Source organism: Falco punctatus (genome assembly GCF_963210335.1).
Source record: "Falco punctatus genome assembly, chromosome: Z".
NCBI classification, from domain to species: Eukaryota; Metazoa; Chordata; class Aves; order Falconiformes; family Falconidae; genus Falco; species Falco punctatus.
Window position 1 is genome coordinate 30,672,669 of NC_137586.1, and position 20,631 is coordinate 30,693,299.

A 20,631-nucleotide genomic window follows, 5' to 3' on the forward strand; every position below is an offset into this window, starting at 1 on the left:
AAAAAGAAATATGTATTTATTTGAAGGACAAAATGTACATCATACGTGGCCTACTTGTAAAGCAAAGCAGTATTTAAGAATAGAAAAAGAATCACATACAGACATATAAGGCCAGATTAATTTCTAGAGGCTGCATCATAGAGAATAATATATCACTGCAGTTACACCGTTCAGGCAAGCCCATCAGTCTGTGAATTTTCTGTGAAAAGAGAGAGAAAAGTTAATAAAGACTAACATTAATATGTATCTAGCTCAGTCTGTGAATTTTCTGTGAAAAGAGAGAGAAAAATTAATAAAGACTAACATTAATATGTATCTAGCTTAGAAATTGTCCCGAGCCCCCAAGTGGGGGATTAAACCAGACAATCTCCAGAGGTCCTTGCTATTCTAAATTATTCTATGATACTAAGATATTACTTGTTTCATTGTGCAGGGTTACACAAATTCATTGCTGCTTTTATTCACAGCTGCCGTTAGAAAGCCTTGTTCCTGGCTGGTTGAAGGATCATCCAAATGCCTCTTTTTCCCTGCATTGAGATTTAGTAGTTTCATTTGCCTTAGGTTTGTTTGGACTTTGGAAATTAAATAAATAAATAAATAAAAGTACATTTGGAAAGGTCTAGTATTTCATAGAATAGTAAAAATTCCTGAAATGAAGCTACTAAGTTAAATGGAAAATTCGTCACTGATTTCAGTATCCACAAGGTCAAAGCTAGTATTTCTTGCCCATAATTTTTTATTTGTCTATTTCTGAAGCCCTTGTCTTATGTAACTTGATTGCTAACTAACTTTACCAAAACATCCTGTTGTACTTTGGGGTCACAGGACAATGCACTTGTATTCCTATCTGAAAGCCGTTAACAGGAGCTGCATAAGGTAAAAGGTAAATAGCAATTCAAGTTATTATCATGCAAAAGTTGCAGAATGCTTCAGCTGAAACCCAGCTGAAGTAATTTACCCTCTTGGTGAGCAGTAGCGATTTATTACCATACATGCAAAAACAAAGCTAGATGCTCAAGTCCAGTGGCAAGACCACAAGTAGCTCCTGTGTTGGGAGAACCGGCACATTTAAGGACACCACCTGTAGACTTCTCTTTTATGAACAGCTCTACATGAGCACACAGGGAAAACATTTGTTCAGTTTAGCTCATGAACAATTTAGCTACATGGGACAGCTAAGGCAGGGCGCACCAATGCCTCTGCTTGCACTGTAAGCTCTTCTGGTTCTCCTTCTGCAGGGATTGTCTTAGTTGTGACCATTAAACCTGGAGTGCCTCAAACAGCAAATGAGATTGACAGGGTGGGCAGTACCCCAGAAGTCAGTACTGTTGATGCCATGCTGGATCTGATCAGGTGAGTTTTTCTTTTTTAGTTTCCATACCCTTGTTACAAAAGTCCAAACAAATACAAATAAAGTTGTGATGTGTAATGCAATAAGAATGCTTTCTAATGTTGTTTGGATGAATAAGGAGAAAATAACAGATATTCCAACAGGTTAGGCATTTCAGAGTCTATTCAAAGCAGTTCATTAAAAAAAATTCTCTTTACATGATAGACTTTGGTTAATAAACCAATGACAACAAAAATTCCCTCCTTTGAAAAAATTGATATGCAAGATTTACACATTATGAAGAAAGTATCCAGAAAAGATTGAATGATTGGCAGGTTACTGACTGGCAGCTTCTGTGTCATCCAGCATTGACAGCCAGCTGAAATTGCAGTTTTGTGTTTCCCCTTCTCAAGGCAGGGTGCAGAGTAACAAGATGCAGTAGGCAAAGGTTTCTTAAGGCTGCCCAGTCAACAAGTTTGCTGCATCACTAGTATCTAACCAGGTATCATCACCTGGAAAAAGATAGACACTTAAAACAGTTGCAAGAAAAGCCCAAAGAAGACCTGAGCAGATTTTCAGAGTTAATGTGTTTAAGGAATAAGAAAAAAATTCACAAAAAAGAGCTGAATTTCCAATAGTTGCTAAGTAGTTCCCTCAAAAATGTTTTCTCTGGATTATCTTTTTTTGTCCAGCTGCAGTTTGTCTCTGTTCTATATCACTATTCCTGCCCACTATTTATTTTTTTTTTTGCAGGAATTTTACTTAACCTATCACGTAAGAATCAATTGCCATTCATTTGGCTTTCCCAGCAGTTTTAATTTCAGGAAATGTGACTGGCATTTGCAGACACAACTCCAGATACAGTCTTTGACATTGGTAAAATAGACACATGTGTATACATTTATATATAGGTATATGTCCGCCTTGAAAAAAGTTACTGTCCTATTTAATAGCAAATGTCTGCTGTCATCTGGGGCTTCTCTGCCCCGGCACAGATCATGGCAGATGTCTTTAAGAATGACTCGGTTTCTCTGAGGTTTATATACAAGGTAGTTAAACCCAAAGCCCCATGTTAAACAATCCACAGCTCTTCCCAGCCTCTGCCCCCTCCTGCCTGTGCATGACCAGGATGGCAGCACCTTGGATGGCTCATCTCATTCGTTATGGTCACTTGCCCAGGAATCAATAAGAGGAACTGCCATCAGCAGTGTTATAAAACCTCATGCGGTCTGTTACCAGTAACTTCCACATAAATATTTCCACACAAATTCAACAGAGCTGATATAGTTCCATGCATTAAAAAGTCTTCCTATAGCAAGAAGTGGTGTGAACTGTAATTCAGAGTGGTCTGGGGTTTTGCTACAGTTACAGCTCAACTTCTTGTAAACAAGTTTAAGACTATGAATTAGGAGTTTGAGATCTGAAATACTTTTTAAAAGGAATTATAATTACTTTTTTGTATTAATCAGATTTAAGATCCAAATCCAGGAAGTCTTGTAAAGATTAAGGAAATTCCCAGGCTTGTACAAACTACTCTTGCCTTTGAAGGAATTTTGCTGTGAAAACTTGAAAAACAAAGGCAAGAGTTTGTGAAAGATCTGGAAGGAAGATAGAGACCTGCTTCAATATATAAACTACCTTTTTCCACACTGGACTGGGTAATCAATAAATACCTAATCAATGCTATTTTCTGCAATTGTTTGAAACCGGAATTGGCAGTTGGCACGCAACTGGATTGCACTGATTCTGATCTAATTTCCTGATTTTTCAGTGTGCAGACATGGTTCTTGACCCTGGAATGACATGTGGAAATCTTCCATCAGCCAAGATTAATTTCTGGATTCAGAATTACAATAGAGCACACCACATATCTGATTCGTCCAGCACAGTGTTTATAAGAGGGGTTTTATTTTCTGCCTATATTTGACAAATCCTATAAAAACAGTGTGTCCTGTATTCCTCATGCAAATGATAGAGAAAAAAAACACTGGGTTTAGTAGCTTACCAACAGAAATGTCAAATAGTGAAAAATAAGCCAAAAAATCCAACTGTAGGAAAACAGTGAACTGGTCTTTAGGAGTCCTGAACTGTTAATTTCTTTGGGCTTTATATATGATGGTGCTAAATACACTGCTTTCTGGTTAAACGGACACAGCCTGATCTGCTTTTCAAGCAGCAGATTTTATTGTTTTGTTTATATAAACAACTTGTTTTACTATGCTGTAATGTTGAAATGCTTATACCTTTTTAACAGGAACATGTTCCCAGAAAACCTTGTCCAGGCCTGTTTTCAACAGGTAAGTTTGAACATTGCTCTTTCCTACTGTCGTTTTTATTGCTCACTGCAAATTATTCTTGGTTTATGTCCCCAAAAACTATGTCAAGTAAAAATTATTTCTGAGAAGTCCAGGAGTATCTTAATCTCCCATAAAAATACTTACTTTCAAGGCATCTTGGTTTCATTTCCGTTGTGATAAATGCTCTATTTTCAGCTGTTAAGTCCTTGATCATCCTTTGCCAAAAGACACTGTTAGGAGCTGGGTGCAGAACCCAAGATACATGTAAGAGAGGATTTTTACTTCTGGGATGGGTGTGGAAACCCTCAGTGTCTAATGAAGTCTGTGTAACTAGCCCTCACCCCGACATGTCTCACATCGGATGCCCATTGCCAGACCTGATAATGATCCATCTTAAGGAAAAGGCAGCCAATTGGGTTTGTTTGAGACATCTTTTGGAGAAAGTGAGGTATGCAAGATGAAAGAGGAAACTACTGTCTATGTATCAGATTTACTTCTGATTCTGTCATCTTTATCTGTAAATATATCAATCGGTTTTTGTAATGCTCTCTGCTTCCCTTTTTAGTCTTGTCTAGCAGCTGCCTACCAGCGAGGACTGTATGTGAGGTAGTTAACTTTTCCCAGGAAATTATGGTAACTGTCCTGCTGTGCACAGCACTGAATATATTTCCAGTTTATAAAACTTCTTCATATAGTTCTTCTTATATGTTAATTACTGTCACCTGACACTAAGGCGACAGATCATTTTAGGGTTCCTTTGCAGAATGATGAGGGCACTAAATTGCAGTTAGAATTAAAGCTTTATTTTCTTAACAGGATATTATGATTGGTATAACACAGAATTTATAACGAGAATAGCACAGGTTTTCTATAAACAGGGTCAGTGTAGTACAATATTGTAACAGCAGACTGGGTCAAATCTTAGTGCTTGGTTTACTGTATCGACATAGACTCAAAGAACGTATAAAAGAATACAAATCCATCATTCCGCTGAAGAAGCAGATGGCAGCAGAAGCATCCCTGGCCACTGGGAGGGTCCTGGGACTCTGTCCAGCAGCAGCTCCCATCCAAGTTTCCCCTTAGGACTTGTAACAGCTTGGTTTTATAGACAGTGCTCTGGGTGCTGTTTTACTTCTCTGCTCAGTGGTGGGTGCCTGGCACCTTCAAGGCTGGTAAGGAGAGGACCAGCCTTGAGGCTGGTGGGAAGGGAAAGAAGAAAACTGGTTCATCTACTTGGAGCACAGGACCTTCAAGGTCTGATAATAAGGGGAAGGGGGACTAATAAAAGACCAGCTCGACCACAGAGAATGGCTTTGCCTTATATAATGGCATTAGTAACACTAACCACAGTACTAGAGATCTGGCTGTATCAGGTGCACCTGGCATCTGCTCTACAGACCTTTCCTGGAGTGGCTGTCAGCAATTTTGTCCAGAACGTTTGTCCCTGCAGAAAGTCCCCTTTCTATTGTCAGGCGCTGTATCTCATCCCCCAGAAGGCTGCACCAGGTCCACAGGGTACCCAAGAGCCTGGGGAGCAGAATTCATAGCATGTTATCTGTGAATCACTTGTTTGATCTACAGCATCCAAAGTACAAAACTGTGATGGTTCACATGAATTGGGAAATAATGTTTATCTATGTTTGCTACCCTCAAGTCAGATTGATTCCTTTTCCCATTATTTTTAATGGGCGAAGGGAATGCCTTTATTCATTCTTGACTTTCCTCATGTTTCTAAATAAGTTCTGTTTTAAAAAAAAACTTTTCCAGTATAAAACCAAACGTGAAAAGGTTGAAGCTACAACTGGCGTGGATAAAAATAGCACCACATTTACAGAAGAACCCGTTACAACTGCTACGACAGCAGAGACTTCAGAGGTGTGACCTTTATTGTTGTATTCCTTTGTAATGTATGAAGTAGGGAGAAAGAACAAAGAATAAATTTGGTTTAGTTGGTGTGGTTAGTGATTGGGAAAAGGAAGGAAATGGTACTTAGATTTTAGCAAGGGCACAAAACTTAATAAGTAAATGCTAGAGGATAGTATGAGGATCTTCTTCAATGGAAAGCAAGACAATGGAAGGCATTTTTAAATTAATAGTTTATTACTCTGCAAGAAAAAATGTAAAGAGACAGAACTGAAGAAGAGGTTTAAGAAACATCTGATTAGAAGTGTGGAAACCTGGGTGTTGATGGTTTATAAAACCTAGACTTACACTGGAGGAGATGGAGAAAGGAATTAAATAGAATATGAACACAGGCTATGAACAGTACCAAATCACTATGCATTTTATTATACTTCTTCCAAATTTCATCTCATAGTAATGAGAGCATGGGAACATGAGCTATATGAGAAGATAATAATTGAATTCTGAAGCAGGATGTAACAAAGAATTGCACTCTTTCTTTCATATGTTCATACTGCACAAACACAGAGGAACGCGTGAATACCTACCTATTTAGTAGGACTTTCATGTTATGTGCATCCAATTCTGCTATAAATTATGCAATTTCACTGGTTTCAGATGATCAATAGATTGTTAAACTTGGGGCAAAACTGGACACTATTGTCTCAGTTCTTATGCAACAAACTATTTCTCTTAAATCCAGACACAAACCCTCAAATTCCTCAGAAGTAACCGCAAGGATTCTACATCAGCTGCGGTTTTTTTCTCCATGGTAGGGATTAAGTCTTGAGTGTATTGAAGGTATGACTGTGGATACCTAGACTTTGCCATACTTTGTGTCGTAAGTCTACAGAAAGGGCAACATAAATTAAGAGGTGTTTTATCCACTGCTAGGGTTTGGTCACATCGTTGCATAACTTTAAAATACAAAGCTTGGAAAGATAATTTAGTTCTACCTTCATTACTGAACTTGCCCATTTGGCACTGCCAGAAAGGGAATAGAGTGACTGCAGAAGAGTTCTGTGTCTTTTCAAAGAAAGATCTAAATATGTTTTAATTTTAGAACTCTTTAAATTCAATTCTATGTTTTCAGATAGTAACATTTTTCTCTTGAATCTGATCTATAGAACAAAACCCAAGAATACAAAATCGTGGGCATGTATTCTGATGGCATCAATGTGCTGGGGTTGATCGTCTTCTGTCTTGTTTTTGGAGTGGTTATTGGGAAAATGGGAGAGAAAGGACAAGTGCTGGTGGATTTTTTCAATGCACTGAACGAAGCTACAATGAGAATAGTTCAGATAATTATGTGGTAAGTCCAAGGACACACTGGCATTTTCTAACAACTTACTTAAGTGGGTTTTGTCATTGAAGAGGTAGGAGAAGACTTACACATCATGTTTGTTTTTCTATAGTGCTTTACAGCAAACAACTTTAAAAGAAAGGCTGGTAAAAAGTTTCCTTTCTACAGAATTTGATCCTTTTGAGGAAACTGGAGATAGAGCTTCCACTTACTATATACTAAAGAAACAGTCCTATTGGTATACAAGAAACCCAAGTTTTTCAAACATTCTTGCTAGAGGTTTAGATCAAACCAGTACAGCTGCACTAGTGATTTCAGGACTGTAGAAGCATAACCACCCACATGCTGTTCTCCGTCTGGAACACTACTCGTTGATAGCCATTATGTTCCCCGGATAGCAGTCCTTGGAGCTAAGTTCCTTCAGAGATATAAACTAATATACAAGCCACAGCACAGAGCAAAATCCAAAATGGTATGCAAAATACAACTTAACATCATTAACCTTCTGCTAACAGGTTTTGTGATAGAATATTCTTGCAATATTCTTTCACAATAGTCTCAGACGGGAAAAACAATTTAAAGTGTAATAACTCATCTAACAGTGGTTGGACTTCACTGCCATTCACAGAGCAGTGAAGATGTGCAGATCACAATTACAGGATCAGAGCTATAAACACACACAATCCTTTCCAGAGTTTGATCCTACATGTCGTGTGCCTTACGCCATTTACTACAATACTTCCCTCACATCCGTATGTTTCACGTAAAGAGTAGCTTATTGGATCTGGCCCTTCCATGGATTTTTCTTCTGTCACAGCACACTGAGATGCCTGTAAAACAGCAAACCTGTCCAGGATTTAGTTGCACACTGCTTGCTGCCTTTAAAAAAAGGTAAATCAGTTCTAAAACTTTTGTGCTAGGCAGCTGGTTCAGTCCCCAGCTGAGGTACAGCCCCATGAAATAGGCTGCCTCCCTGTGCAGCAAGTTACCACTAATGAGGCACAAGAGTCAGCACATGCTACAAATACAGGATCCTACTCAGAAGCTGACTGTTGTCTTGCATGTGCCTGAAGCTGTGGCTACAGGCTGCCTGGCTTTCTATAGATGGGGGATCCATTGTCTTGAATAAGGTAAAGTTTGATGCTGGCAATGTTGGCATTAGTTCTGCTTTTGCCGACTCCAGGGTTCCAGAGGAACTAGGAGTCCCTACTTTGCACAGGGACAAGGTACTGTTTTATTTGTGAGATAACACATGCACACTGTATTAATTTGTACTTTTAAATGGATACATTTTACTTATCCACAAATTTATAAGTTAATTTATTATTACTCAAAGCTCTGAAGTGACAGCTTGTCTCTGTGACAGCCTGCTCTCTGGTACCAAAAGGAACGCAGCGCAGCTGGTGCTAGTATAAGTCCTGATTTTTGCCTTGAATTTTCTCTAGGCAGTAGCCCATGCAGCTATTCCTGTCTGTAAGGCATGGTCTTGTGTAAGTTTACCGGGGAATGGAGACCTCTCCATCAAGCAACACACTGATGACTGTATTATCCCAGCATACTGAAATCACTCTTTATTTTGTGCAGGTGACACATATATAGCCCCTAGTGCTGCAGGGCAGCAGCTGTAAGCACAAGAGACCTTCCCTATCTGTGTGTGGTTGCTGAATGCAGATACTGGTCTCAGCCCTGCACACTTCCACCTCCAAGTAAGCTTATGGCTATGCATAAACATTTGGTGCAGTAGGGCAAAGCCCATGCCCCTTGCCAGCTTCTGTGTATTCTGTGATACCAGGTCATGCAGTAGTTCTTCAACTACACAAATTTATTCTAATTTTTTTTCTAATATTTTTATCACTTCTATTTTAGTCTGCTGCAAGTGACTAAAATTTGTTGTATAATAGAATACATAAAAAGATATTCAGTTGTGTAATAGAATATTTAAAAATCTACATATTTTGTAAAGTTATACTGTATGAGAAATTATTCTGTGTTGAGCACTCAGTATTTCTGAGAGTGCATTTTTAATCGCTTTATTTTTGCTTTCTAGGTATATGCCAGTTGGTATCGTGTTTTTAATTGCTGGGAAGATAATAGAAGTTGAGGACTGGGAAATCTTCCGTAAACTAGGTCTTTATATGGCTACAGTACTAAGTGGGTATGTTGTTTGTTAATGATGAAATAAATGTGTGCAGTTTTTAGAGCTCAGTTGATTACAACTCAATTAACCATAACATCCAGCCTCTTCTATGTCAGAGATAAAAATCCTTGTCAGTAAAAATTATGTGAGAATATTCTGAATGTACGTTTTGCTGAATGTATATTTTTTTTAAAAAAGTCACTGCCTTGCATTCTGGGGGGGAAAAAAAAACCCAAAGGCTGTTCTTGTATTCATTGTTTAGTTTTCTCAGCTTTCTGAAGTTTAGTTTAGTTTAGTTTCTCAGCTATACTGAAACAGATAATACCATTGTATTTTTGAGAGTAGTAATGCTTCTGTTAGATACTAGAAGTTGGAAAAGTGTGAGGTTGTGAATTATGGCATATTTGGGGTTGTCAACCTATTGGATATACACTGGTATCTGGATTAAGTTGGGAGCCTCCATGGGACCTGTGGGGCAAGGTGTACCAGCATAGGCACAGCACCACTGTCCAGCACAAATGCCTGTTAAGTGCAGGGCACAATAAATGATGTCAAAGAGGAAACTGACCCTTCCCACCTCAGAGCAGAGCAGGCAGCTGACATCAAGAGAAGTGCTGGGGGTTGCACTGTTAACCCCCTCAAGGCAAAGGTAGCTGGTGAAGCTGCAAAAGCGGCAGTTGCTATCTAAATAACTTAGTCAAGAAACAAAACATTTTTTTCTAATCTTTTTCTAGACCTGTGGCTGTGTAGAACAGTCTGGGCTGGAGGAGGTTACACCTGTGCTATGTGGAACCTTTCAGATGTGGAGACTTAGAAGGGCAATTTACTGTTCCAAGTGATACAGGTTATAATACTAGTTCATTATATATCTCTGAAGACTATTCTACAAAGAACGCTTTTGATAGATAAATGGATATTACAGTCCCAATAAGTTAAATGCATTTAAATTTCTGGTTCCAATTCAGTGAAGCGTAACTTCTAGGTTGTCTTGGTTCATTGCCTTGGCAACCACTTCTGTAATTCCTTCAGTATACTAAGGATTTATTCATGTTTTGTCTAGAGGCTAGATACAAAGTCGTTTAAGAGCTTATTTCCCCCCACGTTATGCATACACGTGCTATTCTTCTGTTGTCACTCATACACTTTCTGACAACCAAGCAGAAAAGTAATATGTTAGTATATATATATATATACACACACACACTCTATAAATACATAGACTATATAGCTCCATAAATAGTGAAGAAGGAGTGTTGGTTTTTTGTTGGGTTTTTTTTTTTTACAATTATCTGTGTCATGGTTTAACCCCAGCCAGTCATTAAGCACCACGCAGCCGCTCACTCACTCCCCTCTCACCCCAGGGACGGGGAGGTGTTGATGCAGAAGGCTCGGACACAACTTATACGAGCAATGTGATCAAGTTAGTGCCACTTTATTAAGGGATGCACAGCAATTTATACTCTACAGATGCTATTAATAGACTCACAGCAATATATACCCTCAGCTAAAAACACACATGCTACGCAGGCTTGTTATGTAAAAGGTGACAGGTTAAAACTACTCATTCACACGCTTCCACCTCCCCTATGACTGGTCCCAGTGTGGTGCCCACACGCTGCTCCCACCTTGTGCAGGCATCCTGTTTTTTTCTCATTTTTCTGTCCAACTCTCTTATTTCTCTGCAAATACATGGTTTCTTTGTCTCCCTTGGCCTTACATATGTTCTTCATAACACCTGCAGCTTGTTACAGCCTTGGCCTGCTATTACAGCAAAGTTACTTGGTCTGGATTGCTCATAATATGTCTGTTGTCTTCCAGCCACTCCACAGGGAGGAGAGGTGGAAAGCAATGTAAAACTCAAGGGCTGAAATAAGAACAACTTAACTGAAACAGAATAAAAATTAAAGAACAATAATAACAATGATGACAATAACAGTTATAATGAAAAGGGGGAGGGACAGAATAAAATCCAGAGGGAAAGGAAGAAAGGAACACGTGGTGCACAGTGCAACTGCTCGGTGCCCGCTGGCCGATGCCCAGCCAGTCCCTGAGCAATGACCTGCCCTCCCCAGCCAACACCCCAGGTATATATACACCAGGCATGGCATCCCATGGTATGGAATACCCCTTTGGCCAGTTCGGGGCAGCTGTCCTGGCTGTGTCCCCGCCTTATTCCCTGTGCCCCTCCAGCCTCTTCGTTAGTAAGGCCTGAGGAACTGAAAAGTCTCACATCGAAGCCAAAACAGCACTGCGCTAGCTCCTAAGTAAATGATTAAGTCCATCCCACCTCAAAGTAGGACAATTTGCTAGATAATTGTATTTATTTAAAAGTTGTTTGGGTGGGGTTTTTTTATACATAAGCCAGTATGTTTAGACTAGTTGTTAAAAATCATTTGAGGTATAATGACTTCCTAAGTAAAAATCACAGCTCCAGAAATAGTACTGGATCATGGCTTTTTCAAAATGTTACAGAGATGAGTGCAGGTTAACATTTGTCTAATGCATAATCCAGTTTTTTGAGTTTGCATTTAGACTTGGAAAACAAATCAAATTTTTAAAGGGTGCAAAAGTTGATGTTTGCCAAGAGACTGTAAAACAAAAGACTAATAGTTCTATATAAAATATACATGAGACCATGACCGCAAGTAAGGTAGGAGTGATTCATAGAATGACAATGTATCACTTCTGCAGGTTTGCTATGTTATTAATCAGAGGAGGAATATGTTGAATGGATTATTACTGCCTTTGGACTTAAGTTTTAGATCACATAGCATGTTTAATGACTGTTTACCTATTAATGGTTATTATTTGTACTGTGACAGAGTGTATCTTCCTTAAGATGTGTGTGAAGATACAGTGCCTTCTCCAGAGTACAATTGTAAAGTAAACTAACACCACGTATTACCATTCAGCTGGTAACCATGGGCTTGACAGGTACAACAATTTAAAATAGGTTCTGAGGTGCAATCAAAAAGGTTGTAAATAATAAGGGTGCCCACCTGCACATCCTTGGAGAGAAAAAGCCTGTGTGCCACCAAACTCCCTTGCACATGCCACAGTTTTCCCTGACGGGTGCTAGCATAGATCTTTGCAGCATTTCTGTCTCTTATAGAATGGCCTACAGCAGGTGATGCTCAAGGTGTTGTGGAGAAGGGCTAACAACAGCACATTCTATGCAAAACTGGTGATTAGGGAGAGCATGTTGGAACTGGATCACAGGAAGAAAGATGACAATGTATACACAAGGCTTTAGGCTTCAGGGGAAAGGTGCTATATTTTCCAGCTGGCAAGAATACTCCTTCTCCCACCTCACAGCCAACAGAAGTAGTTGTGCTCTTTTTTTGTTTTGTTTTCTTAAACACTGCTGTTCCCACCATCTTTTTAGTTTTCATCCTTATTTGCTTGACCTTTCCTGTTTGCAGGTGTTTTATTCATCAGCATCTTCTGTAGCTGTCCATCATCCTGTCTTTAAGCTTGATCCTGAGAATTACAGGTTATTTTAAACATATTTCTTGTATTTCAAATCAAGAAAAATGTACAGGAGCATGAGGGCTGGTATGTCTTATCCTCCTCTTCCTTTGCTTTAACTTCCCTCCCCAGCTCATCTTCTATCTCGTCTTCATGCCAACTTTATTATTCATGACCTTTCACATTCTCAGCTCAATCAACTCTCGCCCACTATTTTCTGCAATGCATCTCAGCCTTTATGTCTTCCTCAGATCACCATGAGAGAACAGACTTCCCCCAGTGCCTCTGCTCCAGTTGGCCACTAAATATCTTCAGCCTCTCACTTTTAATAGTTGCAGGTTTTTAATGTCAGGATGAGGACATGTTAGCAGTCACAGAAGAGGAAGATCAAAGTAGGAGGCATAATACAAGTGCCAGAGGACTCGCAGCCTGAGGTAGACAGGAGGAAAATGAAGAAAGAAGCTGCAACAAGCCAACTCTGTCTTGTCTATGCCTTTGCCTCTTCTGAAGCGGCAAGGCAGCTGCATCTCTGGACACTAGAAGGAATGCCAGTTTGAGATTCTGAGGGACAAGAATCTTCCTATCTTAAAATTGAACATTATTAGAATTTCTTTTACCAGTTGCTGATTATGATTTTTGGTATAAAAATTTCTGCTGCTTCCTATGAGTTGCATTTCATGCATGAAACTAAATATTACTTTGAGTTTCATGAAAGTCAGTAGTAGCAAAACAGATATGCACAAATACTTTATTTTGGATAAATGTGTTCATGCTGCCACTAAAAAAGTGCAGATCTAAATTTTTCAAAATACCTACTTGGAAGTCAGTGTGCTCCTAGATGTAGATATACTTGAAATGTTTATTGTCTTCAACATTTATTTGAGATGCTGAATGGCTTGATTTTTTTTTCTTTATGTTCTGCAGAATTCAATTTCTGAATGCCTGTTCTCAGGCACCATTGTATAAAATGTTACGCTTCTTTCTAGAGTTCTTTACAAAATTTTATCAATGCATGTTGCATGCTGTTATTTACATTCCACTAAATAAATAATTTGTTCACATACGGAATGAAAACCTTTGTGCCTCTTGCTTTTAAAAAGGTAGTCTTTCCAAGGAAGCAAATAGTTAGGTTTTGTGGGTGATTTTTAGTTCTGTTGTGGATTTCTGTGCTGTGGCTACTGCTCTCTTAATTGCCTATTTTTGGCTACCATGATTTATTGCTATCTTTATCAGCTGCTCTGAAATCATAAGGCAGTATTAAAACACAGTAATGTTCACAAGAACATCTTGTGAGGACAGAATAAAAATCCTAAGATCATACATGACAACAGTTCTGGGCTTTATGTTTCCAGGCTATCATAATTTCTTTTCACAGGAAGCTGATGTTGCTGTAATTGCTTGCAACCTTTAAACAAAGGAAATATATCACAGACCCTTCATGTATATTTCATTTCAAATATATTCACAGCAGGCTGTTTGCCTCTAACTTTAATGCCCACAAAGATCTGTATTCATATGTATTCAGGATTAATGCACAATGTTCAAAATTAATGCACAAGTTGAAGGGTGTATTTGTCCCTGAAACCTACTCAAATATCCAGTCAGATACAGCTGAGCAGCTAAAGGCAAGAGGAGAATTTGATCCTTTGCATGTCAGCACACTTAGTTTCAGAAATTAATAGTTTCAAAAGACAGTATTTCAGTATTTTGCAACATTTAAGATGGCGACACTACATGTATCTCATTAATACACTCTGAAATACCTCACTGCATTTTAATTATAGACATAAGCTTACACAGTTTGCTACAAAGTAAGTGGATTTTTTTTTAATAGGATCATGTTTGAAGTTTCTGCAGAAAGATGTGGACTTCATCTGCCCCTGACTGGGAACCATACTTACCTTTAACTGCAAAACATGTTCTATAATAAAGCCAGAGAAACTTAGAAAAATAATATGATTTGGTTTTCTTATTTGTCTCCAGTCTGCATTGTAAGGATTTGACAGGAGAGTGGAGTGATTTGGTGTTGTTTCAAATGACCCTCTGTATATCAGTTTTAAAATTATTACTTTAGTTTTCTCATCTTCATCTGTTTACAGTTATTTCCAATATATTTCCTGTTCTACTTTGGAAAGAGAGACTCTCTCCCTTCCAAAAGAAAGTTTAGAACAGCACTAGTCTGCTTTTCTTTTTTTCTTTTTTTTTTTTTTTTGTTTGTTTTTTACGAAGGCATACTCTAAATTTTAAACATAGGTGTCACTAAAGTCACCTTTAGTGTTTCATAAGTGTACTTGAGGGCAGAACTAGATGCATAGTGTCAACATCTTACTAAAACAAGGCAATGAGATGGATCCATTTGTTTAACTAATCTATTTTATTTTGCAGACTTGCAATCCATTCCACTATAATTCTGCCACTGATCTACTTAATAATAGTAAGGAAAAATCCATTTCAGTTTGCTATGGGGATGGCTCAGGCACTTCTGACAGCCCTCATGATTTCCTCCAGGTAAACAAAAGAAACATTTATTTTCTGTAATGTTCTTAGTAGTGATTGCATTGTTTGTGCTCTGACGTTATTGTTAGCTACTTTGTTTCATACCTGATTCTGTCTGGACAATTCTGAACCCACTGGAGGTCGAAATACCACTTTCTTCGTTATTTCTGTAGTACCCAAAGGGGCACTATAGACTGCGCTGGCCTTACACCAAACAAGCATCTGCTTCTCCCAGGAGTAGGAAGTTCTTTGCTGTTCAGTTCATTAATCACAGACTCTAGTGAGTTTAAGCTGTTGCACTTTTTCTGTGACTACATACGTCGTAATGATTTTACCATGTAATTTTAAGGATAAGTAAGACTTTGTTATTTCCACCTGTAATTAGAAGAGATAACAGAAGATGCTTGGTTTTTCATGGTGCAGCCTTCCTGCCTACCTTAGATGTCCATTTGAGTCTTAGAGCAGATCAGGCTCTGAGGAAAAGGAAAGATAAGGGAAGTGGTATGCTGTTGCCTGCACTTACTTTGTGTTTATCTGTGTGCCAGTTCAGCAACTTTGCCTGTCACCTTCCGCTGTGCAGAAGAAAAAAACTTAATTGACAAAAGAATTACCAGATTTGTTCTTCCAGTTGGAGCTACCATCAACATGGATGGCACAGCTCTTTATGAAGCAGTAGCAGCTGTATTTATTGCACAGCTGAATGATTTGGAACTGGATATTGGCCAAATAGTTACCATTAGGTAAGACTAAAGCCATCATAAGGGTTTTATTAAGGTGGTTTTTATAATGAATGGTACATTAACTTTAGATACCTCGTTGAAGCTATCGTTCACAGCACGGGGGGTAACAAACATTTTCACTTCTTGGTTCAAGGCCTTGCCTGTGCAACCTGGTGAGGAGGTGGGGTGGGCCAGGACACACATCTAGTATACAGCATGGTTTTGAAAATTGCCATTATTCTTCCACTGCAAACACTTGCCAACCCACCTTGGCCTCTGCCTCTGATCTGTCCAGTTTGATGGTTAGCCATGCATTGCCTGTTACTCTGCAGTGTAACTATGGCAGTGTCTATACATGACTTGAACCGTAAACCAGTTGAGTAGATATTATTCAAGACAAAAACTGGAACATTTGGGCTTCTTCTTGCAGCGAAATAAGTCTATTTGTGCCAGAAAATAAAGTTTCTATAAGCAACATGTATTCTGAATGCCTTTTGTGGGCTTTATTTGGGATTTAGTGTCACAGCCACAGCTGCCAGCATTGGGGCTGCAGGCGTCCCCCAAGCTGGACTTGTCACCATGGTGATTGTATTGAGCGCTGTCGGTCTGCCCGCCGAAGATGTTACCCTGATCATTGCAGTTGACTGGCTTCTGTAAGTTTAAGGCACTTGATATTGAATTAATTTTGTTTGTTTGTTTGTTTTTAATGTTTACATAAGCTGTGTGGGAACATGTAGGTCTGAGAAAGAAAGCAACAAAATCATTTAGGACTGTTGCTGGATTTGTATAAAGATTCTTGGCTTGTTCGATTGAGTTGAATGCAGTAGCAAAGCTGGTCCTGAGCTCCACATGCACACACATGGCAGCCTGTACATGGGTCTTTGCTGCCAGCATTACTTTGCTGGGGCTGTTCCTCACAGAGAGTTTCTTAAAGACCCAGTCCCTTGATCAACAACGATATGCACGCAAACTTGGAAAGCATTCCTTATGCCTGATCCTAACCCTCTCACCTCGGAGCACATCAAAACCCCTCAGTCCCATTAAGCCACTCTTTCTGGAGAGAAGCATTTTCACCTGAAAACTTTTCTGTTCAACTTAGCAGGGAAACATCTCTGTGTTTTTCAAAATACTTCAAAAGGCTGAAGAATCACAGAGTGTAATCTGGAGTTCAGAAGGACATCAGCACTCAGTTTTATCCCATGATTCACTAGAAAGAGTAACAGGATTCACAAGTCTGCCTCCTAAACTGTGTGAGCTTTAGTGTTCACACCAAGGTCTTGTTTGCCTGCAGTAACTCAGCATGGATGATATTTCATTGGTATCAATGCAGAGATCTCAATCATTTTATAGCCTCTGTATGTCATCTTCTTAGACTCATATTTACAGTCAAGGTAAATGCATTCCTGTTCCTCCCCCCACGCTTCCCAATAATTTTCTTGGAAGGATTTCCGGCAGCAACTTAGGCCTTTCACAGTTTTTTATAATTTATTTGATTATATAACTCAGTTTTGCAAGCTGTAGAGAGAAATACCAGTCTCCAGAAAACCAGGGCTGTTCAATGGATCCAAGAATCAATTCAATTTCTGTGTAAGCATCATTGCTCCAAAAAAACCAGCTCCAGCCACAGGTACATTCTCCCCATCAGCTGTCTGCAATAGAGTCTAATAGATTTGTTTGTGCTGCACAGTAATTGTGTTTTCTCCAAATCTTTTCTTTTCTGAGTGGGCATTTAGTTTTGTTAAGGATGGTGAAGATCATTACAAACTACTGGCTCAGAGCAGGTGTCTACAGAAGAGTAAGAACAGAACAAATGTATATTGGTTCTTTTCCCAAGGTACTCTCCTAGACTCCTGCAAATTGCAGATCTCACAGTTCCTGAGCTAGAGGTGGTGTTTGCTTTTAACAGTTCTCAATAGATTTCTTCTTTTAAAAGCTTTTTAAAAGCTTTTTAAAAGCTTTATTGCTTTTAGGACCCATATAAACTTCTAGATTTCTGTAAGTTCTGAGAGGAATTCCACAACCTAACAATATGTTGTTCAGAGACATATTTAATTTTGTTTGGTTTAATCTACATCCTAATAATTTTATTTCATATCCTCTAGTTATTTGGCCGGGGAGGAGGAGAACAGTAATCTCCTGTTTCTCATAGTAATCATAATTTTATGGATCTGATTTCGTCTTTACTTTGAAAGTCCAGAATTAATGTTATTCTTGGGCACAATACAAATACAGTGAAGCTACATGTTCCACCACAAAATAGACAAAGAATTCAAGCTGTTTCTGATTCTAATTGAGATATTTTACAGGTTAATGTGTCTTGCTGTGTAAAGCAAATTAAAGATTAATGTCATGTACCAGGGATCATTGCCAGTGCATTTTGCACCTCAGCAAATGGAACACACATCATGATGCTACGCAGATTATTAACATTTTCACCTTTTGTACTTACTGCCTAAAAGGTATTATTTTGCAACCTGCTAGCAGTGGCTTATTAACAACTTCTAGTTAATTCTGAACTTACCAAGATTTTATTGCATAGGCTTGAGGAGTGCTTCCGTGCTTTTAATGAAGGATAGAAATATTTTGAGAATAGAAATATTATGAAGATGAGTTTTCAGTGCTGTTGATTTTCTCACTTGTCACACTTATCCTACTAGAATTTTACTTTACCCCTCTCTCTTTTTTTCCTACCATGTATTTCCTTTCCACATGGAGAACACATGGCACTTTCTACCACTGGAGTTCAGCAGTTGTAGTAGAATATGTGTATGACACATGCCAATTCACTATTGTTTTTGCAGTCCCTTCTATTTGAGAATATATCTACCTCAACATCTCTGGACAGGCAGAGCAACTTGTTCTGCCATAAAGCCCTTGAAGTGGTGTGTAGCTGACAAGACAAACAGGGAAGTGTGACTTTCCACTGTCCCTGCCTTACTTCCATGCCGATTTTCAAACTTGAATACATTGCATGGTTTTGTTTCTCGATATTTAAGACCTGCAAGTCACATTTCTTTTGGGGAGAAAAATCAACAGTACAGAAGTGTCATATTCCTGTAAGTGACTTGTTTAATACAACTTTATACTTCAACCCTTTAACAATGAAAGGATTGTTAAAATAGCCGACTGTTAAGGTAACGGAAGATAGCCTTTCCCATTTGCAGCATTTGGGCCAGAATACTGAAAATACTGAGCTAGGTGTTCCTCTGGCTGGGAAATAACTGTTAGAAAGACAAAATGCACAACACAGACTCTTTTGCTGCACCCTACAGTCTCTCTTCCTGACAAAAGCAGTCTGATCACAAAGAGAACCAGCTGTGTAGCATACTTCAGGACCTGAGATGTGATCCCTACAACAATTTGTAAGGCTGTGCACAGCAGTGTGATTACTACTATAACAGACTAGTGACGTGACTTGCAGCTTTACAACACTTTACAAAGTAATTTGTCATGAAAATGACTCCAGGTTTGTTCAAATACATGTGCAAAAAATTCTGTTTCTTGCGAAAAATTCTGTTTCTTGTTCTACAACATTTTTTTCTTTTAATTGCAGAATTGCTTGGAATCTGCACTGGGGAAAAAAACCAGATCTGCATTTGCTAGAGTAGCTTACTTTCACTGAAAGGATTTTCTAAGGAACATACAGAATGGTTTGTCTGACAACATTTTTGTTCCATAGGGATCGATTCAGAACAATGGTGAATGTCTTGGGAGATGCCTTTGGTACAGGGATAGTGGAGAAGCTCTCTAAAAAGGAGTTGGAGCAGATGGATGTCACCTCTGAAGTCAACATAGTCAACCCTTTTGCCTTGGAAACAACAATACTTGATAATGATGAAACAGAGACCAAGAAATCGTACGTCAACGGAGGCTTTGCTGTAGATAAGTCTGATACCATATCCTTCACACAGACATCTCAGTTCTAAAGGCAGTAGCTTTCAGGTAAAACAGGAGCACTAAAGGACATGGCCATATGCAATATCTCAAAAAGCTTAAAGGGTAATTAAGAATTAATTACATCTCACATTCATTTGATTAATACACAGACTCTGATTCTCCTTATATGAGTTCTGCCCCCTTCTCATCACCTCTCCCAACAATTTGAACTCACTACTTTTAGTCCTTACTGATAGGTTGAAGACAGTTGTAAAATACTTCTGTTTGTTTGTGTGTGTGGTTTTTTAAAGAGTATACACTACTGCTGAGGGTATGAAATGCCTCTTTGGAATCAGCATGCTCATAAATGGGTATCTTTGCTGGGGCAGCCAAACATGTTATACTCAGGAGTAGCACAGCATTTCGTGTCTTATCCACATTACAAAGCACCTGTATGAAATCCCTTCTAACATCCTTGCCTTCTAAACAGATTGCACTGTACTTGATATCTACTGTAACTTGATCATGTGCCAAAATACTCATTTCTGCAGCTGGGAGGATACCACTTGGGTGATTCAGGAAGGAACAGACCAGAAAGGCCTTGTAATAAGTATTTTACTATGAACAGTTTTTTTGTTTTCTTTAATTGTGAAATAACTGGGCATGGAATAATTTGTAGTGTTTATGTAGCTAGGTTTCCCTATGTCATTCATGTGAATGCCAGCTGCTGGGATTGGCCTTCAGCTGTGAAATAAATTGCTGTGGATTTGCTTTTCTGGCATTTGAAGAGTTTTTGTAAAGTGATACTTCACTGATTTAGGTCGGCTTTGATGGCCTCCTAGTACATTTCCATCAGAAGCAGAAATAAGTCTGTTTACTGTTGTTCACCTTTGACTCTAACCAAACATTAATCAGCCCAGAAGTAGGTAGAAGTCATGAAGATGAAAATAGAATATATAGTAACACATAGTGCAAATTCTAAACATTTCCTCCTTGGAATAAAACCAGATATAATAAGAATGTATGAGGCATACCTTTTTCTAGAAAGAAGCCACTGTTGTCAAACCTTTTCTACAGTCTGGTTGGTTTTTCACTCCTTGGTT

At 38.7% G+C, this 20,631-nt stretch overlaps 1 protein-coding gene across 2 annotated transcripts in view; it reads left to right on the top strand.

Moving 5' to 3' along the window:
• The window catches only part of SLC1A1 (solute carrier family 1 member 1), a 71,967-nt gene extending 51,668 nt beyond the window's left edge, over window positions 1-20,299 (top strand). The window contains exons 4-12 of one of the 2 annotated variants that reach the window (XM_080372307.1): window positions 1,239-1,353; window positions 3,585-3,627; window positions 5,395-5,502; window positions 6,657-6,841; window positions 8,880-8,987; window positions 14,823-14,945; window positions 15,479-15,673; window positions 16,171-16,305; window positions 19,332-20,299. In XM_080372307.1, coding sequence (XP_080228433.1) covers window positions 1,239-1,353; window positions 3,585-3,627; window positions 5,395-5,502; window positions 6,657-6,841; window positions 8,880-8,987; window positions 14,823-14,945; window positions 15,479-15,673; window positions 16,171-16,305; window positions 19,332-19,578 — 1,259 coding nt within the window. In that variant the 3' untranslated portion in view covers window positions 19,579-20,299. The remainder of the gene's footprint in view (window positions 1-1,238; window positions 1,354-3,584; window positions 3,628-5,394; window positions 5,503-6,656; window positions 6,842-8,879; window positions 8,988-14,822; window positions 14,946-15,478; window positions 15,674-16,170; window positions 16,306-19,331) is intronic. The other variant, XM_080372308.1, reaches the window with a different exon arrangement.
• The last annotated feature ends 332 nt before the right edge of the window (window positions 20,300-20,631 follow it).